The 26,936-nt window shown below is 54.1% G+C and overlaps 1 protein-coding gene across 1 annotated transcript in view; it reads left to right on the top strand.

Moving 5' to 3' along the window:
* The window catches only part of FOXK2 (forkhead box K2), a 42,092-nt gene extending 18,066 nt beyond the window's left edge, over positions 1-24,026 (top strand). Inside the window, exons 2-9 of the mRNA XM_019735482.3 lie at positions 5,502-5,696; positions 7,977-8,124; positions 9,111-9,257; positions 13,806-13,999; positions 14,765-14,940; positions 15,891-16,154; positions 16,305-16,514; positions 21,047-24,026. Of these exons, the coding sequence (XP_019591041.3) occupies positions 5,502-5,696; positions 7,977-8,124; positions 9,111-9,257; positions 13,806-13,999; positions 14,765-14,940; positions 15,891-16,154; positions 16,305-16,514; positions 21,047-21,243 (1,531 nt within the window). The 3' untranslated portion in view covers positions 21,244-24,026. The remainder of the gene's footprint in view (positions 1-5,501; positions 5,697-7,976; positions 8,125-9,110; positions 9,258-13,805; positions 14,000-14,764; positions 14,941-15,890; positions 16,155-16,304; positions 16,515-21,046) is intronic.
* The last annotated feature ends 2,910 nt before the right edge of the window (positions 24,027-26,936 follow it).

A 26,936-nucleotide genomic window follows, 5' to 3' on the forward strand; every position in this document is an offset into this window, starting at 1 on the left:
GGCAGTGCTTTCCAGCACTTTCATTAACGGGACTTCAGCACAGCAGATGGGGACAGGGGGACAACACACAAAATTCTTCTCCAAGCCAAAGAAAAACGCAGAAGCACTGGGCAGCCACTAGTGAAGCTGCGGTCAGGAGTGTTTCTGGAATCGAGGCTTTCTGGTGTGTGGGGACAGACACACATGGAAGGGCACCGTTTCTCAATATCCGGTGTCTTAGGGTGCAGGGCCCACTCCATCATACGTGGGGGCCAGTGCAAACTGGAAGTGCAGATGAAGAAAGCAGGAGGAGGGCTTTTCATGTCTTCTGTGCCCTCTCAGTCTGCCATGCTGCTTTTGTTACTTGATGCCAAGCTTTCTTAGGTGGAGGCCAGTGCACACCGTCCCAGACACCCCCGCAGCCCCTGTCCAGGCCCAGCCGGGACGCGGCTGCAGGAGGCAAGGTGTGTGTGAGCCGAGTCTTCAAGCCCTGGGCTAGGCACCATTGTCCCGTTGGACGTCACTCACAAAACACAAATTCAGAGGTGAAATTCAGCGGGTTTCAAGATGGGGCGATAGGGCGGTAAGCTTCACCCTGGGCCCTTCTGAGCGCCGCCTGTGTGTGAGCTTTATTTCACCAACTGTCGTTTCTGAGTCCCTTCGAAACAGGACACGCGGTGCAAGTGTCTCCGCACTCAGAGACGGGGGTCCCAGCTGGTGCTGCAGCCCGAGCTGCAGGCACCTTCCCAAGACAAGATTCCAGGCTCGCCAGAAGGCGGGCGCAGAATCTGAGGGAAACCACAGCCGAAGCGTGCTTCCGTAGCCGCACAGTACGTCCCGCGTTGGCGTAGAAACCCGCCTTCAGCGTGTGCAGGGTGGGTAGGAGGTGCAAGCCGAGGCGATCCCTGTGTCTTAAGGTCCATTGCTGAGGAGTGACAGAAGGAAAGGACGGACTGTTCAGGGCTTCTGACTTCTTTCCCAGTCTGTGTGTCATTGTCCGAAAATGTCTTAAACTCAGTCATGCTATCTGAACCTTGTGAGCTTAAAGTCACCGCTGGTCTCTCAAAGCTGCCACCCCGGAGGGGCACTACAGCCCCTCCCTGAACGGGCACAGCTGTCCCCTTGCTGACTCCCTTCGGGAGCGAGGCTGCGCCCGCCAGGCCCTGGGCCGGTTCACACTGATGATGGTGGCAGCTCGCCGCGGTGTGGCATGTCACTCCTGCTCCTAGCACAGCGGAAATGGCCTGTGTGGTGGGAGGGTCACTCAGGAGTCGCTGACACACTTGGTCAGGTAAGGGCCGCTGGTCAGGCCAGGTTGTCGTACGTTTCAGTCTTTCTTTCGTACATTAGAGGACACGAGGAGAGCATGATGCAAGTGCACGTAGAGGCCCATTTAAAATGCCTCTGGCTGCAGTCCTCCGAGTTTGGAAAGAAGAACAGTTTGGCTCACATTTTTGCAGAAGATAAAAAGGGAAGCGGGTTCGCCATCGTGGCTGAGTGGGGCCTGGAGCCCATTTTGAAGTCCCCTGTCATGTTGCTCCTTCATGGGGATGCTGGCTGAGTTCTCCAGGTTCCTCCTCTTCCTTGAGTGGCATGGGGCCCTCTCTACGCTGAGGACACCGAGGTGTGTCCCCATCCAGGCTTCACTAATGGCCACTTGGTGTCCCCTGGGGTGGTGGGTAACAGGCACCTCACGTGTCACATGTCCCCATAGCCATTGCACCCTGGGCGTGTTCCTCAGCCACCCATTCATTTGCATCTCCTGTCACATGGGCCAGAGCGTGGAGCTGGTCATTCTGTGTCTTCCCTCCGCACCCACACAGCAGGGCTCAGACCAGCCAGACCCCACCTGCTCCCTGTCCCCCGTCCCCACACCCGCGCCCTGGGCTCCTCTCTCCCAGGTCACTGCATTGAGTTGCCCCCGTCCTGCCCTTCCACTTGTGCCATGCCGCGGCCTTCCTTCCGTGACGTTGACAGTTTTGAGGAGGACAGGACAGTGTTTTGTAGAACGCCCTTCAATTTAATGTGTCTGCTGTTCCTTCTTGGTGAGGTCCGGGTTATTTTAGCAGGAAACCCAGAAGTGAGCTGTGTTCTCTCTGCGCCCCACGGTGGGGACACGCCTGCGGGGCTCTCCTCTCCCAGTACCGCCGTTACCTGGTTCCCCGGGTTCCTCCTGAGTGGTCTCCTCGGACGCAAGGCACCCAGCCCAGTGGGTGCCATGTGGGTCACTGAATTAGGTCAAGCGACAAACTGAAGAGTTTGTTCAGTTTTCTGAAATACTCTTAAACCCTGAGCTACTCCAGAATGATCCTGACGACGCTGGCATTCCGATGTGCTTTCTTGAGTAGGTGGAAATGAGCCCGCTCGGGAGAATTTTCGAGCTCGGAGTGTGTGTCTGAGTACGTGCAGCAGAGGATATCGGGAATCGGGGGCACAGGGCGCCATTCTACCTGGGCCTGCGGTCCCTGTGGCTGCCAGGGCGCTCACCTTGCAGAGTGGCACTGTGGGGCCACACCTGCCATCCCTGCCGTATTAGCTCCTGACCTGGGAGCCAACCATACCTCTCAAGTGGCCCGATGGGACAGCGGGTGGCTTCTGTCACCCAGGTTCCCAGCAGACATTCCTTGATGCCTCCGGATGTGTCCCTTTTGATGGAGCGAGGGGTCTGCATTCCTGAGGCCCGGGGTGAGGAGGCTCAGACTCTGCCTCTGGACCTCAGAGCAGTGCACACACCTGGGAAGGGCTCCGAGGAGCTCGTGCAGTCAGACCGTCTCCTGAGAGGGCCGTCCGTCCTGTCCTGTTGGCGGGTTGTGTGTAGGTTGTGGTTGGCAAGGGGAGAGTGCTGGGCGGTCGGGGGAGGCCGCTGTGTGGGTGGTGAGGGGTGGGAGGGGACCCCGTGCAGTGAACGAGCGGACGTGATGTCAGAGGAAGGATGGCGCCCAGGGAGCCCGTGAGGGGCGGGCTTGTGCCCGCGGGCAGGAGGGGCGCAGGCTGACTTCCCCCTGAGCCTTGCTGTATCCTCGAGCACCGGTGCAACTCATGCTGTTTTAGAAACTCACTCTGGCTACTGGGGGTGGGGCTGGGCGGAGGGGTGTGTGGGGCGTCTCTGGTGGCATCGTACGTGCGCAGGGGTGACGTCATCCCTACCTGGCCTCTGCCCACTCTCCAAGGGAGCACCTCTGTGGTCCGACTGCCTGTCTCTGGACACTGCCTGGTGCCCCTTGGGGCTGCGGACGCGGTACAGGAGCAACGCAGGTGGACATGTGGGAACCAGTGGTTGGGGCTGCAGACACCACGGTTTCCCCACTGCTTTCTGCATGCATCGCTTTTCTTGGTGGGTCTTTGTGATCTTGGGACATGTCACTTGTGCAGGTTTGAGGATCCCCTGGGGCGGCCGCTGGGGCTACATTCCCCTCCCTCCCCCAGCCCCTGGCCACCACTTGTCTGTGGTTTTGTTGTTTCGGGAATGGTGCATAAATGAGATCCCACGCCATGTAACTTTGGGGACCGGCCCTGCACGATGGCTGCTCCTTTTACGACCGGGTTGTATCTGAGGTGAGTGAGTCAGTCTGGCGCAGCACTGGCCATCCGGGGTGGGGGACAGGGGCGTCCTTTCCAGGTGGGCAATGAACAGCTGCTGTGGACACTCGTGTGGCCACTGGGTGACCGCGAGTGTTCACTTCTCCTGGGAAACACCCAGAGTGTAATTGCTTGGTTGTGTGATATACGTGTTTCACTTCACGAGAAACTGCAGGCTGGTTTCCTGGGGGCCACACCTTTTCCCTCACCAGCAGCAGCGTGGGGGTCTGTTTGTCCCATCCTCACCGCACTTCGCCCGTTCTAGGTATTTAGTGGCATCTCATGGTGCTTTGCTTTGCATTGCTTGAGTGGCAGGTGACGTTGAACATCTTTTCACGTGTTTATTTGCCATCTGTGTATCTTTGGTGAAGTGTTTTTTCCACATGTTTTGCCCATTTTATTATTTGTTTTCTTACTGTCATTTCCAGATAGGTCTTCTTTACCGTCTGGATCCGAGTCCTCTGTCGGACATGGGATTTGTAAAGGTTTTCTCCTAGAAGGCGAACACGCGAGATGTGGCTTGTGTTTTCAGTGTCTTAGCAGCGTCTCTGGCAGAGCAGACGTTTTCACTTCTGATGATGGGGTATGTTGTGAAAGTGAGAGCTGACGGCTTAGCAGCTGAGTTGGATGAAACCTGCCATTCTGGCCTGAGCAGCGGCTGATGCTGTCCGCCACGTGGGGGGCACAGGGGAGCAGCCGGTGTGGGACTCGTTAGAGATGCCCATGTGGGTGCATGTGCGAAGGCAGGGCAGACAGGTCCAGAGCGCAGGAAATGGGGGTTTGGGAGTCATTCGGGTCATGTGGAATTGAAGGTCCCGGGCCTGCCTGCATGAGATGGAGAAACTCAGAAGCTGGGGTTGTGGTCTGGGGCGTCGGTCGTTGGGAGTAGAGGAGGAGCGCCTGGTGCGGGATTGAGAGGGAACCCCGAGTGCAGGGACGGGACACCAAGAAGGAGGTGGTCGGCACATCAGGTTCTGCTCTGTCCACCGAGACTCTGGGGGGACTGACCTCACGAGGGAAGTAAAGGGGCAGAGAACCAGATGGCAGTGCCTTCAAAGGGGGGCGTGTGCAGGGAGGAAGGCAGGCAGTGTGTCCAGCCCTGCCGAGTGACATCCTTTCCTGCCCCAACTAAAGCGTTGGGAAGTATGGACTTGAAATTGTCACTGGAAGTGGGAGGGATGTGAGATCTCCACGTGCTGGCTCCTTCTCTGGCAGGTGCCCAAGTAGGACAGGGTGGTAGGCACAGCCGGCTGAGCACCGTGTGCTGGCCGTGTGACCGTGTAGAGGGAGTGCCGGAAGCAGGCGCCCTGTAACCGGGCGTGAAGGTGGAGCTGTTTTTAACGTTTAGTCTGTGAAGGCGTTTGGCTTGCGTTACTTTTTTTAAAAAAATAAACATACTTGAGTCACGGCAAGAAAGCTATTTTGAAGGTGACCAGAGTATTCAATTGTAAACTTTTCCCTGTAGTTTAATAGGTCTGACTTGTTGGCTCAGTGAAAAAGTTGATGCTATTTTTTAAAAGAAAAGGAATGACCGTTCTTTTGAAGGAGAAATAGTTACAAAACTGTCTGTTTCTGCTGCATGACCCTGGTGTACCTTTATATTTACGGTGAAAGGAACCACGCACGCCAAGTGGTGGTTCTTCGCTAGGAGTCTGCTATGGGACCTGAAACACACCTGCGCATTTCTCTCCGAGGCGTAGTCGGACGAGGTGGTGTCTGAGTCTTTTTTGAGTCTCCTCTCCTGTGTTTTCCTGTTTGGCTGGTCTAAGTGACCTTTGTGTTCATTAGTGTTTCAAGTCACGAAATGCCTCCGTTTCGTCCTAAGCTGAGTGAGCACGGAGGCGCGTCAGAAGGGGGCTTCTCGGGGCTCCCTCACGTCAGGCCGCGGCACCAGGTCCTTCAGCCCAGCAGGACGGGTGCTGACGCTGGGTGTTGTTTTTCAGGTGCACGTTCCGCTTCCCGAGCACGAACATCAAGATAACATTCACTGCCCTGTCCAGCGACCAGAGGGAGAAGCAGGAGGCGCCCGAGTCCCCGGAGAAGCCCGTGCAGGCCCACATCTCGCCCCTGACCATCAACATTCCAGACACCATGGCCCACCTCATCAGCCCCCTCCCCTCCCCCACGGGAACCATCAGGTACCACAGCTCCCGCAGCGAGCTGGTAGGGGGCTGCCATGTCTGTGATCATGTCTGCATTTCAGTCCTCTTGCTTTGGGACCTTCAGGTGCCGTGTGAGTCACGGTGACACACGTGGAAGGAGATGACACACGTGTGGGGGGTGACACGTGGTGGTGTGATGTGGAGGGAAGTGACACGTGGGGGAGGTGACACATGGAGAGGGAGGTGTTGGGACGCTGAAAACCCTGGTTCGTTTCTGAACGCTCTTCGCTCAGTCCTGTCCTGACAGATTCCAAATGGTCCTGGTTTACTTAGGAATCCTTTTATTCTAGCGCAAGTTGAAGGGGCAGGTGACCTGTCCTGTTGGTCTGAAGTCTGAGATAGGTTTTCCTTTGTATTTTGAGTTTTTGTAGTTTGTCAGAAGTTCATGTAGATTCTGGGGACTCGTACTTTGGATCGATGATTTTGACACAATGAAGTGACAAATTTGTGTTCTTCATGATGTCTGAAGAGAGACTGGGCTCCTCGGGAAGCGGAGGACTGTGGCTTCAGGCCACACCGTCTGCGGAGGGCTGGGGGTCAGGCCGAGCAGCCACGGGCACCGTGGACGCAGCCTGCGGTGGGAGCAGAGCTCCGCGTGGCCAGCGGGGCCCGGGGCAGCTGGGCCTCCTGGCTCCTGCTGTCTTGTAGGTGTGCAGACATGTGCCTGGGCATCCGCTTAGCTGTGGTGGTGTTGGACAGGAACACACTTGCTTCTCTCTGGAGCCAGGCTCCTGCCGTGCAGGTCTGCCTCTTGGGGAAGGGCTGTCTGGCCGCGCGTGCAGACCCTGCGTGTGGCAGAGCTCGTGAGGGCAGAGGGACCTGGCAGCCCCCGGGTGACACCTGTGGTTGCGTGCTCAGCTCTTCCCGCAAACCCAGCGTCAGTGGTCGGCCTCTGGAGCCGCGTTCGCTCTGGCGCCTGGCGGTCAGCTCGGCTGCCCGAGCGCCTCGGCCCCTCCCACCTGCTTGACCTGTGCACATGTCCGCATGTGGCCTAAGGGACCAAGCAGTGGGGGTACCGGCGGGCAGGCGGAGAGGAGAGAGCCCGTGGGCACAGGCCGCGCAGGGAAGGCGGGTGGTCAGGGAAGGCGGGTGGTCGGAGACCTTGACCAGCCTCCCCACACCCTCTGCTCCGTCTCCTGCAGGACCCGGGTCACGCCCTCGCCAGCACTGACCAGCCCCCTTTGTGCGGGGTGACACGGCGGAGCAAACCCGCCGTTTCCAGACCCCTGTCCAGCCCGAGGCCCCTTGTCGTCCTCGGGCTCACACCGCTTAAGCCCCCGCTGGTTTGGAGCCACTAGAGCTGTCAGTGCGCAGGAAACGCCCCGTGCCGTGGAGGCGTGCCCTGCCTGCCCTGCTGTGCGCGTGCGGGGCTGGGCGCTGGGCCCCTCCCCCTTCCTCCCACCCTCCTTCCCGCCCTCCATCCCAGTTCAGTTTTCTGATGGTAACTACGTTCATTAAGTGCCTTTTCCAGAAATTTTCTTTACATTTGCAGTACTTGTCTTTCCCACCCCGACACAAATGAGAGCTAACCATACGCTCTCCTGTACCATAATGGATCTTGAAGCCGACCTTCCCTTGGTGTCCTTGTTTCAATAGCGCGTTCTCTGTGAAGTATAGTACTGCGCTGAAAAGCCAGCACAACTCGGTGACTTACACAAACGAACATGGCCTTGAGTCAGCGCAGATCGTGAGGCGACACCCCGTGCCCAGCCCCACCTGTGAAAGAAACGTGCGTTTCACAGCTGGGTTCCTAGTTCTGTTTCCTGGGTGTGCTCCCAGCGCCGTAGCGGCCTGCAACGTGTCTGTGCCCACAGCCTCGTCCCCTTCTGAGCCACCCTGTCCTCAGCCTGGCTGCCCTCCCCCTCCCCTGGCTCCCCAGTGGGGAGGGCCCAGCGGGGCCTGTGCTGTGTCCCTCTGCCAGGCTGGAGTCCTGGCGCTGGCGCGTTTGGCTCTGTTGGGGTAAGTTCCGGAACCATCCTGACCTTCAGTTTCCTCCTGGATGAGGTGGGTGGGCCACCACCTCCTTTGAGCGTTTTATGATTGCGTGAGATGTCATGTGTGGAAGCAGATACCTGATTTCCACCTGTTTCTTGGGGTGATTGTCAATGTCACAGAGAATTAATGAGTTCATTGTCCCAGAAATGCTGATCCTGTCTTGTGCAGCTTGTTTTCCCTGCGTTCAGAGGCAGTCCTGGGAGCACAGTGCGCTGTCTGCTCTGTAACGTACTCATAGAAACAACCTTCTCTCTTCCGCAGCGCTGCGAACTCTTGCCCATCCAGCCCCCGGGGAGCAGGGTCTTCAGGGTACAAAGTGGGCCGTGTGATACCATCTGACCTCAGTTTAATAGCCGACAGCTCACAGCCAGAAAATGAGAAGGAAGCTTCAGGCGGAGACAGCCCAAAGGTAAGTGTTTCGTAGCCTTGAGACGGAACCAGGAGCCATCGTGTGGCGAGCTGTCCTCACCCTGTCACCTGCATGTCTACTGACATCCCCACTGGGGCCGCCAGGAAGTGCCTCTGCCGTGTATTGCTGACATGCACGTCTGAGTGGCTGGGGGTCACTGCGATCATCTCGGTAGTTTGGGGTCTTACACACGCGTTGGCTCGGGTGCTCAGCAATGGCTTCTCCCCAAGGGGCCACTGAGGGCCCAGGTGCTGAGAGCGCAGCAGACAGTGGGGACAGAGAGCCCTTCGGTCCTTGTGGGCTGACATCCATTGGGCCCCAGGGAACCATTCCTGGGTGCAGCCCTGCCCAGGCGCTGAAGATGAGCGCGCACACACTTCCGAACACACGTGCACACGTATGCACACACAGCTGGGGAGGCTCCATCTATCCCTTCTGCTCAGTGACTAGATGGTCACTCCAACCCTACGTGCTTTCATTCTGTGACCCAGTAATTCCCCGTTTGGACTCTGTCTAAAAGAAAAGAACCAAAGTCACAAACAGGATTCTAAAACAGCGCATGGAAAGCAACCGACATGTCCCATAAGGAGAGTGATCGAGTAAGGGACTGTCCTGGGACGTGTTTACTGGTAGGGGAGCGTTCTTGTTATGCTGCTAAGTGTAGGAGAGAACAGATGTCTGCGCAGTGTTGCTGGGATGACATACTTACACAGTGTGCGCATGCGGACCCCCACTAGGGCCTGGCAGGAAGTGCGTTTCTCATGGTTTTCGTTTTTGCCATTTGGACTTATTCCTACAGTAGTTTTAATAGCCTTTTTTACGCTGCTATACGTGTGTTCACTCACTTCCTCCAAATATCACAAATGCTTTCCAAGTTACATTACTTTTACAGTAAAGAGAACTAAGTATTGTCACAGGAACGCTGGAAAACACGAGAATCTTGAATTAACTTCAATACTCTTTTTTTTTTTTTGACTTCAATGCAGGATGACTCCAAGCCGCCTTATTCCTATGCACAGCTAATCGTACAAGCAATTACGATGGCTCCTGATAAACAGCTCACCCTCAATGGGATTTATACGCACATCACTAAAAACTACCCGTACTACAGGACTGCGGACAAGGGCTGGCAGGTAAGGCCACTTCAGGGTGTTACTAGGCATTTCTGTCACATGCCTGTCGATGCTGACTGACAGCTGGCAGGAAAGCTGAGCTGCTGTTCTACTGAACATGGGCACATGCAGATGGTAGGATGAGAGGCGTGACATTTTCTTGCTCAGAGGCCCGCTGTTGCCACACTCTTTCTGACCTCCTGAGTGCAGAGCAGAAGGTTCTAGAAGAAAAACCTTAATTTATGTATTTTACTGCCATGGTCCCCTCGGGTGGGCAGGCATGGCTTGTTGGAGATGTGTGTCCACCAGAGCGGTTCATCTCACGTCTGAGATGAGGCGTTATAAATCAGTGCATCCTTCATGCTGGCGTTCTTCTGCCTTCCTTACCTGTGTCTGCTGATGTACACGGCTTTTTAAAGTTTGCCCAGAGATGGTTCTCAAACTGTTTTACCAAGGACCCCTTTCTTCAGAAGACATTGTCTCCAGTTGGCCAGCACGTAACAGGTGAGGGCCACGCCGCCCTGTTTGAGGTGGGGGCCCAGCTACTTGTCCCCTGTGCTTCCGGCCCAGGGCGTTGAACCTGGGCCTCATCGGAGGACACTCTGAGATCGGTGCATGTTTCCATTGCTTAGCTTTCTAATTTAGTTTAATTTTTAAGCCTTTACACTGCATATTTTTTTTCTTGTTCTGTGTATCTATTGTGTGTGGCCATTTACTGGATATACAGTAGGACTTCACTAATTCAGACACTGGGAAAGGGTAAGTTTCACATACAGAATGTTAAAATCATGCAGAGAAGAAATGTACATTTATAATTTTTTTGTTTGTTTTTGTTTTGTTTTTAACAGTAGAACATGAATTTATTATTTCAAATAGGGTGTACTAAATTATAAGATATTCAAATAAAATTGATTTAGTACATTTGTAATTTTCAAGTTCATTAAGTAACCAGGAATGGCTGCAGAATTTCTTTGAGGCTTAATGAGTAAATGATCCTTTGAAAAATGAATGTGTCTGTCGGGCCGTAGCCAAGGGACATGGGGGCGGGGGGGCACCGCTTTCCCTTTAGTGGAGGATACAGACTTGGCACTTTACCTGCAGAAGTGGAAGCGTGTTTTCATAAAAGTAGTCTACCAACCAAGTCCTGATTCTTTCCTTCCTAAGGGATCTGAGTCCTGTCAGGGTCTTCAGCTGCGGAGGGAACAGGGTGACCTGGTGTCCCGTCTGGGCCTGGGGCGCGTGGCGCCGTGAGGCACCTGGCCCTGTGAAGTGCAGCGCGCTGCAGGCCTGGTGATCAGACTCCACTTGGCTGGGCCTCGTGGGGAGTGTTTCTCAGAAGCCCAGCCAGCCTCGGACCTGCCCTTGGCTCCCAACACCCTTTTGAGTGACAACTGCTTCCCGCACCAGAGGTCCCCTCGCCCTGAGACTGAGCGGCCCTGCTGGCTGCCCGCTGGCTCCCAGACGGGCCTTCGCAGTCCCCGTGGAGCAGGTCACAGATGTAATTAATGCGAGTAAGGCCCCTCTACTGAACTGTCGTTGGCGCCTGTTCGTATTGAAACATCAGCTTTTCTGTCCAGGGAGAGTCCCTCAGGGCCCCTGCCTGCGTGTAGGGCTGCTCCTGGGACATGTCACACCTCCTGGCCCCAGCTGTCCTAGGGCTGCGCCCCCTTTAATTGATGGACACGCACTGTCTGTTTCTTCTTTCCCCAGCGGTCCTTTTCTGTCCGCAGGACTGAGCCACGTGTGCTCCCTTCTGTCCTGAGATACTTGAGCTGCTCTTCCCAAAGCTTTGACTGCACTTGAAGTCTCTGTGGAAGACCTTATCCCCATTGCCCGCCTCCTGTTTCAGAAGAGTCAGATCCTTTTCTTTTGAGAAGAAAACAGCTGTCAACCAAAACAGCCCATTTTTAAAATGTAGATTTCCAGACTGCGTCCTGCCCTCCCAGGGGGTGGGGTGGCATCACCCTGCAGTCAGCAGGGCCTAGGGGGCTTGAGGCCCAGGCTTTGTTGGTCCCTGAAAGGACATGTGTTGACACTTCCCACGACGCCCACCCGGAGTGCTCAGTGGGCTCCACAGCTGCCTTCAGACTTGCTTTTGGGGTGTAGCTTTGTGTCCCCATGACAGAGGAGAGTCTAGGATGAAACCCCACGTGGGGGACCGTGTGTGTAGAGATGGTGTGTTGCTCTCTTTGCGTATTATGCCACGGGATTTTCTCAGGATTTGTGATTATAACTGCACCCAGCCCAGACTTGGGGTATTTGTTGTGACGAAAATTTTGAGAACCCTGGGGCGTGTGTCCTCTGGCAGGACTGGTGCTGCGTCCTTACTGGCAGGCGCTCTGATGGTGGACGTCCCTTCTGGAGCGCACGCCGTGCTTCCTGTCTTTGGTTTCTTCGCAGGATACACTGCAGAGCGCTCAGTGCTGAGCGGGACTGGTTGGCAGGCTGCCCGGGAAGTGCCGAGGGGAGGGTGGGGCTGCCCGGGGAGGACAGCCCCAGTAAGCATGCGTGACACCCGCTCCGGCCCGCATCTCCTCACAGAGGAGACTGAGCTGCAGTCTTCAGGGCTGGCAGACGTGGGTCCCTGCAGATGGCCACAGTTAGGGGACGGTGGGGGCGCAGTGCCTAGCAGTGCCGACCCTCTCTTCACGAAGAGTCCCCACCTTTTCTGAGCCCTCATGATAGTCCCGACCCATTGGAGCCAGTCAGTGTGGCTCTGAGCATGTGGCTAGGCTGCCCAGTCACAGAGGCCTGCAGGCCCTAGACATGTGCTGTGTGTCTGCAAGAGCCGTCTCAGTGCCTCCTCACGTTTCCGAGGCTCATTGGCTGGACAGTCACAGCTGACCATTTATCAGTGGGGCCTCGTTTGCCCGCGGGGTTATTGTTAGGGTGGAGGGGGGCTTACACCCTCTTCTGATGGGGTAGCCTGGGTTCTGTTACGTTTCCACACAGAAAACAGCCGTCCCCTTCCTTCACAGGTGGTCAGAGGTAGAGGGTGACGCAACAGCAGCGTTGCTGAGCCCGGCCTTGCCATCGGTGCTAACCCTGGCGCCCCATCCCCTGCACGAGCACTTCTGGCCCCCGCCCCGACGGCACTCACTTCCGTTGCTCCTGACATGCTCGGTGGCCTGTCCCCATCATCAGTGCAGGTCCCGTCTCATTTGGGGGCTCACCACCTCCCTTTCAGACGTCATTCAGCACTGTGGTTTGGCAGTCACGTCTGAGGTCCTGCATGGGTACCCAGGTCCCCCCTAGCATTCAGGCAGTCAGGACCTCCCCACGCAGCTGTGAGGAGGATTGTCTCGTTCACAGTGAAGTGCTGTCGTATGTCACCCTCTGGCTATTCTTTTCTCAGTCCACAGTCTTAAAATCTGCCTTCTCCAAACTTCACCAGGCCTGAGTGCAGCTGGAGGGCTGTTGTCTGTCTGGTGGCAGCAATTTGGTTTTCTGGAGTTGTTGATAGAAAGCTGTTGGTTGGTTATCAGCTAAACCCTGTGCTAAAACAGCACAGCACGTATTTGTGGTCGTGGAAACATCCTCAGTGTCATATAGTAGTTTGCTCATAAACAATTTCATGAGTCCTTCACGTTGCCCACGGGGCAGCTGACGTCCGCAGGCGTTAACTGTCCATTGCGGCCTGTGGCTGGCGTGCTACTTGAACAGTCACTTAGTAGGTGGCCTGTCAGCTTGTACTGAACAGTTTAGATCCCTGAGGCACTTGAGGCGTGGCTGGCAGTGCTACGCAAAGGCTATGGCAGGGAGTCTGGTTATTACCAGTTAGAAGCTATCATTGTTCCGCTTGCCAATTTTAAGTGCACACATTCAGGTGAGCGCATGAGACAGCCCGCCTGCAGGACTCACCCGGCTTTTCCTGACCTTCAGGAGATTTTAGGGTCAAGTTTGCTGCCAGCAGTTGTCCAGGTTCCAGGGGGGAGCTTTCCTCAAATCCTCTGTGAACTGAGCTTTTTGTCGTAGAAAGAAGGGAGCAGGGGTTGGTAGAGAAATCTCCCCCCCATGCCGTGCCTCCCAAGACTGCTGAGGGGCAAACGAGCTGTGTATGGAAGTGCTTCGCCAGGTGGTGACTGGAAGATGGTGTCAGCATTCGGCCTCTGGCTCCCTTCTCTCTCTTCCTGTTTTGCCGGGTGCTCCATCCTGTGTTGTAATTCACTTTAAATGGCTGTGACAGCTTCTGTAAGAAAAGTATTTTAAAGCATTGGCTTCTCTGGGCTCTGCGTCTCCAAACGGAGAGGGTGGCAGGAAAGGTTCAGTGTCAGCAGTGATGGTCCTTGGTTTCCTACCTGGAAAAAAGATGGAAGCTGACGGTTTCCCATTGAAAATGGCCTGTTTCCTTGTGGTGTGGCCTCGGGCCCCCTCCTGCTGAGGGGTGGCACCTCAGCTCCTCTGTCACTTAGGGGAGGGGCCAGCTCCTTCCAGCAGCTTCCCACCGTCTCTGCCCTCTGCAGGAGCCCAGCGCCCAGGGGTCTGCTTTGCAGGGCATTAAAATGAAGCACAGTTTTATTTCTCAGCAAGGAAGTATATGAATTCTACGTATTTTTTTATGTTTCATAGAATTCAATTCGCCACAATCTCTCTCTGAATCGTTATTTCATCAAAGTACCACGTTCCCAGGAAGAACCAGGCAAAGGCTCATTCTGGAGGATAGACCCTGCCTCTGAAAGCAGATTAATAGAGCAGGCTTTTAGGAAAAGACGGCCTAGGGGCGTGCCTTGCTTTAGAACCCCTGTGGGACCGCTCTCGTCTAGGTAAGGACAAGGCAAGCAGGCCTCCCCTGTGCTCGTACCTTCACCTGCCGTGCGTGGGAAAAGGAAGGAACCACCAGATGCATTACGATTCCATCCTGGGGTGGGGGTGGGGGAGGGGGAGACTTGGGTGCCATGTGTCTGATTCTCGTGGTCCCAGACAGTTCAGGTGGTTTGTACAGTTTTACTTGAGCTCCCTTCCCATGGAGTAGCGGCTGCCTCATTGAACCCGTCGCACACTGTCGTGTGGTGACTCAGTGTCACGGTCATGGCAATGTCCCTCTCCCTTGGCATGTGATGAGCTCTCGGAAAGCTGCCTGGGAGCCGCTTAAACTCAAAGCTGATTTGCACAGTGTTCATTGCCTGATTTTACAGTCACCCATTTTTAGCTTGATTACTGGATACTGTTTTTAAACAAAAACCAAATGACTGTAACCTGAGTCTTAAGCCCCCGCCACCCGCTTGCACACGGCCAGCTCCCGCTGCCTGACTGTGGACAGGCTGTGTAGAGGGCACTAGCCAGCCCGGCCTGCGCTGGGCGTGTGACAGTGGCACCCGGCACACGGTGGCCCCCGCCTGGCCCAGCGAGGCTCGCTGAGTGTCCGTCCATCGCAGCTGTTCACAGAGAAAGTAAGACTTATGCACATGGAGTCGGTTGGCAGAAGACAAATGATACCCCTTTTTGCAAAATACACTTACTGAAACGATAAGGCTGAGTTACAGGTGCTTTACCTTTAAAAACCCACTGTCTTCTCTTTGGCAACGCAGAAGTGCCCCTGCCTCTCCTAACCACGCCGGAGTGCTGTCTGCTCACTCCAGTGGCGCCCAGACCCCCGAGAGCCTGTCGAGGGAAGGTTCCCCGGCCCCCCTGGAGCCCGATCCTGGCGCCTCACAGCCCAAACTCGCTGTCATCCAGGAGGCACGCTTTGCCCAGAGCGCACCAGGTGAGCCGGGCAGGGGTGTTGGGAGGGCCACTCACCAGGAGTCCTCGGGCCCTCTGTGCCTTGTACGTGAGACCTGTCCCGCCCCTGACGTTACGTTATAGGCTCTAAAAACTGATAGCACTGAGAGTTTTAAAACATCACCGAACATTTTCTTGTGTGAACTGTGTATAGGTGCTTGAAGTTATTTCATTAGAATTAACCTGTTTCTGTTAGTTGCTTCATTGTTCACAAATCTATGAAAAGGATTCACCCCAAAAGGAAGTAACATCAGTCAGACAAACTAGACACTGATTGGCAGCAAAAATGTCCATTTAACGACTAGATGAGCGTTTTGCAGTTGGAAGTCGCCGTGCACAATAGAAACACGGGCCCTGAGGGATTAAACCATGCGCAGTGTGGCACTGCGCACACTGATTCTGTGACGGCTCCCAGGGGCCACATGTCTGCTTCCACTCAGTGTCATTCCAGGCCACGCTGCTGACACCCACCTGCCCGTCCAGCTGCTGTCATCCCTGTCGTCTCCTTCCTTTCAGCCCCAACCGGGAAGCGCACAGGGGGTCTGAGGGGCTTCTCAGGGCCCCACTCTGTCTGAACGTCCCACTCCCCTCGCCCCCGCTGGACGGTGCAGACCTTAACCCCAGGGCCCCATGGTAGTTTCCTCCCAGTGCTGCCGACGTTTCTTTCTAATGAGGAAAGAGCTGTGGGAAGAGCTGTTGTAAGAAACCTGAGTACAGCAGAGGTTGTGCTGTTAGTATTTATGTAAACGAGTGGGACACCTCCATTAAAATACTGAGTTTCTCTCTTCACGAGCGGATGCACTGCAACAAGCTGCAGGGGCCACACCTGTCACTCACCCATCTGCGTCCCTAGGGAGTGGCCACGGTCAGTGGGTGTGGGGCAGCTGGTGGGAGGCACGCGCAAGCCTCACGCCTGCCCCGTGTGCTCTGCAGGCTCGCCTCTGTCCAGTCAGCCCGTTTTAATCACTGTGCAGCGGCAGCTGCCCCCCACCATCAAGCCCGTCACTTACACTGTTGCTGCCCCCGTGACCACCTCGACCTCCCAGCAGCCCGTTGTGCAGACAGTTCACGTCGTCCACCAGATCCCAGCAGTGTCCGTTACCAGCGTGGCCGGGCAGGCCGTGGTCACTCAAGCAGCCGTGCTGGCCCCCCCAAAGGCAGAGCCCCAAGAAAATGGAGAGCACCGCGAAGTGAAAGGTAAGCAGTGGAGGCCGCCTGGCTGCACCCTGGGTTCCCCAGGGGCTGCCTGTCCAGCGTTTGTGATGTGCACTCGCTGTAAACTAGTGAGATTTCCACAGCTTTGCAGTGATATTAGAGGCTGTCATTTCTCTTTTCTTTTCATTTTAGTGAAAGTAGAGCCCATTCCTGCGATTAGCCATGCCACTCTAGGCGCCGCCAGCCGGATCATTCAGACATCACAGACCACCCCTGTCCAGACGGTCACCATTGTGCAACAGGCACCTCTAGGTCAGCACCAGCTGCCAATAAAAACTGTAACGCAAAACGGGACGCACGTGGTGCCAGTCCCCACCGCTGCCCACGGCCAGGCCAACAGCGGTAAGCAGCTCGTTCCGACTGTTACAATGTTAACCTTTTCTCCTTGGGGGACGAGGGGGGCACCAAACGGCACTGCAGGAAACCTGGTCACGATTTCATTGCTTGTTGGTCGTTTCTGTACCTTCTTTGGAGAAATGTCTAAGTCTTTGCCCGGTTTTTCATTGGGTTGTTTATCTTCTTGTTATTGAGTTGTAGGAGCTCTTTATATATTCTGGAATTGGCTCCTGATCAGAAATAGGATTTGCAGTGTTCTCCCCATCAGTGGGTGTGTCTTTCACTTTCTTGATAGTGTCTTTTATGCACAAAAGTGTAATTTTGATGAAATCCAGTCTCTCTGTTTCCCCTTTTGCTTCTTGTGCTTTGGAGTCATACCCATTGCCAAGGCCAAGTCCTGAAGACTTACCTGTTCTCGTCTACTGAGAGTTCTATAGTTTGAGCTCTTACGTTTAGGTCCTTGATCCATTTTGAGTTAATTTCTGTGTATGGTGTGAGGAAAGGGTCCCCAACTTAATCCGTCGGCGTGTGGATGCCCAGTCATCTCCGCACTATTTGTTGGAAGGACTGTCCTTTCCCCACTGAGTGGTCTCGGCGCCCTTGTTGACAGTCAGTTGACCTCAGATATGGGGGTTTATTTCTGTCAGTTCTGTTTCACTGATCTTCATATCTGTCCTTAGGCAGGAACCACACTGCAGCTTTGTAGAAAGTTTTAAAATCAGGACGTGTGAGTTCTCCAGCCTTGTTCTTTTTCAAGATTACTTTGGCTGTTCTAGATACCTTGCAATTCCCTGTGAATTTCAGGATGGGTTTTTCTGTTTCTGTAAAAAAATAAATAAATAAACATTGGGGTGTTTGGTAGGGGTTGCGTTGAATCTGTACATTTCTTTGGTTAGTAATGACATCTCAGTATTACGTCTTTCTACCCATGAACTTGGGGTGTGTTTCCATTTATTTAGGTCTTTGGTTTTCTTTCAGCAATGTTTTGTCGTTTTCAGTATAAAAGTCTCGTAGTATTTAAGTTTTGGTTGAATTTCTTCCTATTTTATTCCTTTGGATGTTTACCCACATGGAGTTGCTTTCTTAGTTTCCTTTATAAATTGTTCATTGCTACTATAGAGAAATACAACTGATTTTTGCAAGTTGATCTTGGATTTTCTACCTATTGGAGACACGTTCTCTGCCAACAGAGATGCTTCACTTCCTTTCCCGTTTGGATGCCCTTTGTTCCCTCTTCCTGTCCAGCTGCTCTGGCAAAACTCCCGGTCGTGTTTCAGAGTGGTGGCAGAGCGGGCGTGCTTGTCTTGCTCCTGGTCTCAGGGCACAGCCCCCAGTCTGTCGCCGAGGCTGATGTCAGTGTGGGTTTGTCCTCTACTTGCTTCTGTTCAGGAACTTGCACCCTAGTTCTGGTTTGCCACGTAGTTGGTTATGGAAGGGTGTTGAGTTTTGTCCAGTGCCTTTTCTGGGCTATGATGATTGCGTGGGATTTTTCCTTGTTCCTTGTGTCGCTGGGATGGCTGCCCCTTTCATATGTTGAGTTCTGCTTGCTAACAGTTTGTTGAGGATATTTGTGTCATATCCATCAGCAGTGTTGGTTTGTAGTTCTCTTGGTTTGTCGTGTCTCTGTCTGGCTTTGGTATCAGGGTAATGCTGGCCTCATGGAAACAACTGGGATGTCAGGCCTGGGCCAGCACATGGTGAATCCTCTCCTGGCAGCTTCTGGGGCTGCTTGCACTGCTCCCCAGAAAACCCAACATGCTCAGGCCATTCCTCAGCCTCTCAGCCCCACTGGGCTGTGCTTCTGGTCACAGGTTCAGTCAATGTTTGCCAGGGCTCTTGGGGGACAGAAGGAAAGGTCGCCTCATCTTGCTGACAGTGTCCTCCTATTACCCTTAAGGAGAAGTCCCAGCCAGACCAGTGTGTCACCTCCTGTCCTCACAGGTATTGTCCCTTCTGCTCAGAAAACGGCCCCAGCCCTCCAGTCCCTCCTGCGCTGGGATCCAGGCAGGGCTCTTGCTGTCACCCTGCTGGTCCAGGCCCTTGCCTGCTGTGAGGGAGGTGACAGTTGGCGGTGGCCCACGTCTTCATATTAGCCCAGCCTCCCAGTGACTGCGTGCAGAACCCTAGTTGGAACGAGCAGGCGCCCGCTGGACCACCTCGCGCTGTGTCCCTGCCGCATGTGCAGGGAGGAGGTGCTCGGAACCCCCAGGGGTGCGACGGCAGAGCCACCTCTCCTGTCAGCATTATTCTGCAGCTGTCCGTCTGAGGCTGACGAGAACAGGATATTGGGGGGTGGGGGGGATCCCACAGGTGGCCTCGGTGTTTGCAGGATTCACCTGTTCACCACAGCGTTTGTGGGCCCCCCCCCCCCCCCCACCGGCTCGCTCATGGCTCTGGCCTTGGCCACACTGCAGTTCTGGGGCGAGCAGGGCCGAGCCCGTCCCGTCCCGTCCCTCTGTCCACATGGGTCCTTTCTGTAGTGCGTTGGGGCCATGACTTTCAGGTGTTGTCCTTTTGCTGTTGACAGGCCCCCAGCACAGTGCTCACAGTGCCCTGCGTTCCAGGCAGAGGCTGGTAGGCCTCCTGGAGAGAATGTGGGTGTTGGGGAGCTGCCGTCAGGCAGGTCTGAGCTGGGTGTTACGGAACCAGAGTAGATGCAGCAAGTTGTCTGAGCCACAAACACAGCGAAAAGGGATGTGTTGATTCCCGGCGATGGCGGGCCCTGCTTGCCCTGGGACGGCGGCTCAGCGCCTGCTCCCTGGTCTGCCTGGTCCACTTGGTTCTGGGCACTGAGTCCCTCGCATCGGTGTCAAGCATGTCTTAGCAGGCGGTCCTGGGCTCAGCAAGGAATGTGGCCGTGCGGATGGCGCCCGGCGTCCCTTGGAAGGTGACAAGTTGTCCTCCTGCTGTGGTACTGTGTGACCGAGGGCGGAGCGTCCTGATGGTAAACACGGTGCCCACTTCCTGCTTCCACAGTGGCCTGGACGGCCTCCCCCGCGGGCTTGTGTGGCTTCTTAGAGGGTGCAGGCTGGCCTCCCGCCGAGCCGGCCCCCCACAGCCGCCTCTCACCTTCGGAATGGGAAGCCTGTCACCCCGGCACGTGGCTGGAGTTGCGGTAGGCATGGCCACTTCTGTCCAAAGGTACAGAAAGGAAAGCCTGGTGGTTTTGGTGACACCCCTACGGCCCTTGGCCCCAGTGCTCAGTGGGCTTGCTGAAGTGGCACAATCCAGTGGGGGTGGGCACTCGGTGCTGGCTTCTGGTCACGGGTCCGTCTGCTGCCCATTTCCAAGTGCCCTCTGCACATCTGGGCCACTAGCAGGGCTCTGCTTGCTGCTGTTTGACAGGCCTAAGAGTTATGGGCTGATGCCATGTCCGTGGCCCTCACTGTTCGTTGCTTTCGCCTTTCTGAGGGTTTGCTTCTCACCGGTAGCAGCAGGCCCTGCCTGCTCAGTGTGGCTAGGGAGCCCAGCGATGCCCTGTGTGGAAATCTGGTACCCTGTCCCCAGATCCCTCCCTCCTGGTAGCTGGCGGTCCCTGTCTGTTAGAGTGTTCCCAGGCTTTGCTCACTTTCCCACCCGACCATCAGCTCCCGTTCTGCTAATGCTGCCACAGCTGCTCCTCCCGGAGTGCCAGTCATTCGACCAGACTGGGCCCAGTGGCCAAATGCAGCTGGGGCTGTGGTGTGTCCGCCTGCCTTGGCCCCCACAGGAGGCCGCACAGCTCTAGGTGACGGACAAACTCACAGAGGAAGCGGGTCAGGGGTCCCTACCTCTGGCCTCCCTCCTCCCGAAGGCGTGACCTCAGCAGAGCTGCACCCCAGCGTGCTGTGGGGCTCGGGGACCTGTGCCTTCCCAGGCCGGGGGCTTTCGGCGCTTGGGAGGTCCTTGCCAGCATCCTTTGTTGGCTGTCGGCCTCCAAAGCCCCTTAGGACCCTGCTGCCCTGTGTCACTTGAAGCCAGTGCCAGGACACGCTGCTCCTTGTCCCCCAGCTGGCCAGGTCTGAGGGTCTTGGCTGTCCTTTGCTGGTCCAGTGAGACTCAAGCAGGCTGGCATTGTCCTGTGAGCATGTAGCCCGGCAGTGGCCCCTGCAGGTCCTGTGAGTGTGAGAAAGCACTTCTTTCGGCCCAGTCCCGCCCTGTCACTTAAAAGAGGCTGAGCAGCCCTGCTTTTGTCCGCCTCCTGGAGTTGGCCTCGTGGGCAGAGCACTGCATGGGAGGGAAGTGGCCCTTGTCCCACACGGCCTGTGAGGAGAGGAGGGGGAAGGGCGTGGCGCCAGATCCCTGGGCCCACGCCCCTCCTCACGCCTGTGGGGTCAGTGCGACAGCCCAGCCAGCTGCTGTCTGTCCCACCTTTGACCTCAGTGTCCCCAGGGTTCTGTCAGGACACCACCCTCTCTGAAGTGATAAAAAGATGTCAGCTGTTAATAACCAGCCCCCGCCCCGCAGTGACTTGCGCAGGCCCCTGTGCCCATGGCCACCTCGGTGTGGAGCCCACGGGAGAAGCTGAGCCTGGGGTCTGACGCCCTGTGTCTTTGCAGCGGCCGCGAGTCCTCTGCACATGCTGGCGACACACGCGTCGGCCTCAGCCTCCCTGCCCACCAAGCGCCAGAACGGGGATCCATCGGAGCAGCCGGAGCTGAAGCGGCTCAAGACCGAGGACAGTGACAGCATCGTCATCGCCTTGAGCGTGGACACGGCGCCGACGGCCGGGAGGGAGAAGGGCGTCCAGAACTAGAGCCCGGACAGCGTTTCTTACATCATTGTCAACTCTGTGGTGCCAAAAGGAGACACTGCGTGTCACCGACGCTCGGAGCGCACCCTGCGGTTGGACTTCACTCAGCACTGAAAACACAAACCCAGGTGGCCTTACCGCTCCTTCCTGTAGAGACAGGCCTCACCTGACCCGGCCACCGCCGGCTGCTCAGGCAGCGTCTCCAGCCCAGCGCCATCTTTTCCCTGCACAGGGGCTGCTGCCGCCCTCAGGACCCGCGGGACTGGCGCCGGTGGACGAGTCGACATCTGTTGTTCCCACGTGGAGTTAGACTATTGTGAGGTGAACTTTCTCTCTTTACAGAACAGTGGGGTCTTTGACATTTCAGATCACTCCATTTCTACCCTGGGAACTCGGAATCACACTGGACCTGTGGTGTGGAATTCTTTTGGAGAAAAGAAACTGTAGTTTTGTTTGTTTTCAGTGTTTGTTTCGGCCTCTGGAATGATTCACTCTTCAGGTGGGGCTGGCAGCTGCACAGCTCCCAGGACAGTGGCTGCATTTCCGCATGTAGGACGACAGGCAGACGGATACCTGGGCACGTGGGTGGACTGCGGGCCGCGGGCCGCACTTCTCTTTCTTGCTCCTTTCTGTTGTTTGTTTCTCTGTGTTGGCTTTGTCCCTGGCATACCTTCCCACTCTAAGTAAAACGGTCTCTTAAGTATGCTGTATGTTTAAAACGACAGAAATGTCACAGATTCAGTCTTTTATCACCCTTTCAAATAAATGTCACAGATCTCTCTGTGGCACGTTTGCTATTCGAGGTGCCGTCCACCGGCTGTGTGCCCGCTCCTGTGGGGGTGTCTCGGGAACTCTGCGTGACCACGAGGGGCTTGGAGACAAGCACGGTGTTGTGCACGGGACACATCAAGGTCATTTTCTGAGCTGTAGGAAATTCCCCTCGACCTTCTAGAACTGAATCCACTACTAAGGCTGACTTCTCTCCTACGAAACATCAAATCGAGAGGAAAGGAAACAGGTGAGAGAGTGACAAGTAGGAGGCACCACGGCCTCGGCCCCACGTCACCGGGAGAAAAGCACTCGCCCTTCCAGAGTGTTCCAGGGGCCAGGCCGAGCATCCATGCAGATAGAAAGACGGCTTTGGCCTTATTGTGAAAGTTTAAATGTCATCACCATAACGTTATTTATTTAAATGTAGTTATTTTGGTATTTAAATTTTTTTTTTTTTTTTTTTTTTTTTTTTTTTTTTTTTTTTTAAAGAGAGGAAAAAACCCTGTATTTTCCTGGTGGAATGCAATGGCTCAGAATGGTATATTTAGGTGATTTTAAAACATTTATTATTTACCTAAAGACCAAATATGATGAATCTGTTCAAAGTATTGTGTGTCAATCCACAGTATGGAGGTGTCACAATGTTACTGCAGATAATGCGTATTAAAAATTATGGAATTACTGCACAGTAGCTGGATTTATAACTCAGCCATTTAAAAAATAAAACGAAACCATCATGTGAATGAGACCGTGTGTGCGACAGTGGAAAACTGAACTTGCAGACTGAAGCACAGCGGGGGCTGCAGGGCAGCAGCGTGTCTCCCCGGCACTTTACAAGTCCCTGAGGATGTATATTTTTATTTGTCTTTTTACCTAGAAGGTTTGCAGTTTGCAAAATAATTTGGACGGCGCTGTGTCCTATGTGTGGGGTCGGCCACTCCCCCAAGTGGTCCAGACCCGCCCGGCACGGCTCCTGCAGCCCCCAGCTGGGAGTTCTAGGTAGGCGAATGGAGAAGACCACCCCAGTGGGACCTGGGCTCGGCCGACGCTCAGCTGCCCTGTACATCCTCCTGCAGCTGTGTCCACACAGCAGCGTACCTGACCCCCAGACAGACATGGGCAGGTCTTCCCCCATGAGCCTGGGCCATCAGTGGGTTGTTTCTGAGCCTAAAGCGCAGACCTCACGGTCTGGAGGGATTTCTCCTGGGATTAAGACCAGTGCCCAGTTCTGCAGTTTTACAGAAGAGGACGCTCTGCTGTACAGCAGCTGGAGTGTGTCTGTTCCAGGCCGAGGGCATTCTCTTTCCTTTTTCCTTCTCGCTACCTTATTCAGGTGGCTCACGATTGACACGTAGAAATTTTAAGGATAATAAGGAGAGGGCAGGAAAAACCGTGGATCAGCAAACTACCGTGTTCCAGGCACTGGAAATTTTTTTCAGTTCAGCTCTGAATTCCCAAGAGTCCTCACACAACAGAGGTCACGGAGCTTGTATCCTTGCCACCACGTCAACTGACCGGTTGCACTCAATTCCTTCCCAGCCATCCACTGGCAGTTCCTAAGTGTCTTCTTTCAAGAGGTTTCTGCTTTGACCTTTGCCAAACTTCTGAGCTTCCTTAGGAACGTCATTTCAGCAGCGTTGCCCTGAATCGAACAAAAACACAAAAGGGAAACTCACGTGATCCACGTGGCAGGGTGCATTCCAGTGAGTGGGGTTTGGGGTTGGGCTTCTCTGCGTCGGTAGAGCCCCCACGTGGATAGCTGAGCTGAGCGCCTTTACAACACATCACCCCACGTCGTCCGCTAGAACAAAGCAGATGGGAGTCAAGGTCAGAAGGGATGGGGCAGTAGCAGGACTTGGGATTTCTATGCTCTGTGACACAAGGAGATATGTGACAATCTTCAAGTCCTAACCTCCACTAGTCTAGAAAGTATAGTGGTGATTTGTGTGCAAAGATTTGAAATTTTAAAAGTACCAAGTTCCTGAAATCCAATAAAATATTTTTATTAATTTTAATTGAATGCAGAGTATCATTGTCATTTTGATAAACTTAAGCAGGCATTTCTTCTTTCACTTTATGGTCTTTTCTGAGCATGTAAAAGGCCTAGAGCCGGAGCCACGGTGAGGCAGCAGAGGGGTCCCCACTCGTCAGGGCACCGACTCTGTGCACGTGAGAGCGGTGAGGGTCGTCTGCAGTGGTAACAGTCCGGAACCGAAATCACTGTCTGGCACCAGGGGAAATCTTGTCGGAAGGGTCACGTGGCCAGCGAGTCCCAACACGCACGCTGACCCCCCAGCTCCTACAGAAAGTGTGACGGGTTTGCTGGAGCGTTTCCATGCCAACCCCTGGGCTAAGGACTTTCTCCTAAGGGAAGGAAGCACTCACAATTGGTCTTTCAGATCTGTCATGCATGTTGTGTTAATAGGTGCTTTAAAATGTGTGACGAGCTTAACTCCCCATCTCAAGAAAAGCAAGTTTGGTGATTAACCTGGGTCCCCTCGAGGAAGTCACACTGGGTGAGTCAGAGGTGGCAGCTGTCCTGGAGGGTGACAGCCACTACCCAAGACAAAGGTGTGGCGTGGAGGAGGCTACCACCCTTCATGTCACTGAAGCCCGGGTTACTGTAGGGAGGCCACATTCATCCGTAACGAGACATCGGGCCCATGACGAACCTACATGAGGTGCCACATGGTGAGTTCAGGCCGGCACAGGGAGGCGGGAGAACTACAGTGACCATGGCCCACTGGCCGGCGCTCCCTGGCTTCCGTGGAAACCACGAAGACTGACACACACGGTACTGCCCCGCTCTGCACTCGTGTTCACAGCAATACAGAACTCGATTTGCACATGGGCCTCTGGTGACTGCTGATGCGATGGCTACACTTGGCCCAAGAGTGTCGTTCAGAGTCCCCGTGTGTAAGCACACTGCTCGTGGGTCTCCCAGTGGTCACAGCTACAAACCAGTGACAGAATAAATAAGCAACCATCTCAGGCCTCTGAAAAAGAAACACTTGCAGGCAGACTGGGGCAGGGGATTTAGAAATGGAGAGCAACCACGTGACTGATGTCCTGGATTTTCTTCCTCTTGTATCTCCCGGCACAGACGACGTGAACGTTGGCATACCCAGGAAGGTACTCATCCCTCTCGTCTGGCCAGGGTCCCAGGAAAAGTCCCCTATGGGACAGACCATGCAGGGGGTGGGGGGTCATGAAGCTGTAAGCTGAGACACAGGGGACTCTGAGAAACCCCTTTATTGAGAGGAGGAATAGGAAAGTGGGGGTCTGTAGTTAAAGGGGTGGGCGCAGGGAAGACGCCATCACTTTTCTCTTTTTGTCTCCCACTCTTTTGGCCCCATGCTGGACCCAGTCACACGAAGTGTACATCAAAGGAAATTACCTGAGCATTTTAGCCAGAGGACCAGGAAAAGGGGTGCCTGGGAGATGGGAAGTGTGGGGCGGTCACGGAAAAGAGCAAGTTAGAGGAAGAACCGCTAAAACTGTAGATGGCATCCGGGGTTCACCTGAGCTGCACACGCCTGCACTGACCTGAGGAAGCAGAGATTTCATTAACTGCCTTACAAATTGGCCCCGGTGGTGTCCACAGGTGGGGCCCAAAGAGCACTGCACAGGCTTGGAGAGAACTGACACCAGAACCACAACCAAAAAGGACAGGTCAGCAAGTGCAGTCTGAACCGAGCCAGACTATTACTTGCCTGCTTAAGAAAAAGCACAAAACAAAACATTCTCTAGAAGATTTTAATAGGACTCAAGAGTCTCATAATGTGCAAAATGTCCAGAATACAATCCAAAACGAGTCAGCATGAAGGTCCCAGGAAAATCTCTAAAGGAAAAGGAAAAGAAACAGATGGCAACTTAAATGTGCTGCATAATCCGAGAAATACATTAGAGCTTTCTACAGCATAGCTCTATTATAACCATAATTCATCAAGCATAGGCAAATGCTCTTGGGCCAAAAAAAAAAAAAAAAATAGAACTTAAAATAACTGAAATGAAACATTCAGTGGATGAACAGAAACGTGTTTGGAAATAGAAACAAACCAAGCCTCGGGACTTTGGGACAATATAAAAAGATGTGAGTTGATGGATTCCCAGAAAAGAGAAAATAATGGTTGAAAATGTCCCAAATTTGGTGAGACATAGATTTAAAGACTCACAAAGTTCAGTGAACCCCAAATAGGATAAACTCAAAGGAAACAATATCAAGACACACCTTTGACTCTGGAACTGATGAGTTTAGCGTGAAAGCAGCCAAAGTGTCATTGTAAACAGTGCAACAATTTGAAGAACTAGATTTCTTACCAAAAACCACGGACACCATTTGACTGGAAAACTTGAAAGACTGAAAGTAACTGTCACTCTAGAATACTGTATCCGTAGACAATATCAGGCATGCAGAGGGAATACAGATAGGTAAGTGAAGGGAAACTAAGAATTCTTAAGCAGTAAAGCTGCTCAAAAAGAAATGCTAAAGGCAGTTCTTGAGGCGAAAAGTAAATGATAGAAACTTGGAACTTCAGGAAGGAAGAAAGAGATCAACAGAAATGGTAAATATCTGGTCAAATATAAGAAACTAATTCTTCCTCTTAAGTTCTTCAACATGTCTGACTTTTCAATGTAAAAGTTTTAACATTGCCCTGCAGATTCTCAGTGTATGAAAATGTAACATTGACAAATATACAATATAAGGAGGAAGGTCAAGGTGTGTGAGGTTTCTACATTTCACTTGAAGTGGTAAAACATTAGTTCTGAAGTCGACAGAAAAGTTAGCTTTGGAGACTGTAATCACTAATAATACCTAACAAAGATCAAGTAAAAAGCCATTTTCAAATGCTGGGACCTTGGAGATGTTACAGGTTCAATTTCAGGCCCCTGCAATAAGGCAAATAGCACAATTGAGTGAACCA

This window comes from Rhinolophus sinicus, chromosome 12 (assembly GCF_057876585.1).
Source record: "Rhinolophus sinicus isolate RSI-liver-muscle chromosome 12, RSI-T2T, whole genome shotgun sequence".
Taxonomy (NCBI): domain Eukaryota; kingdom Metazoa; phylum Chordata; class Mammalia; order Chiroptera; family Rhinolophidae; genus Rhinolophus; species Rhinolophus sinicus.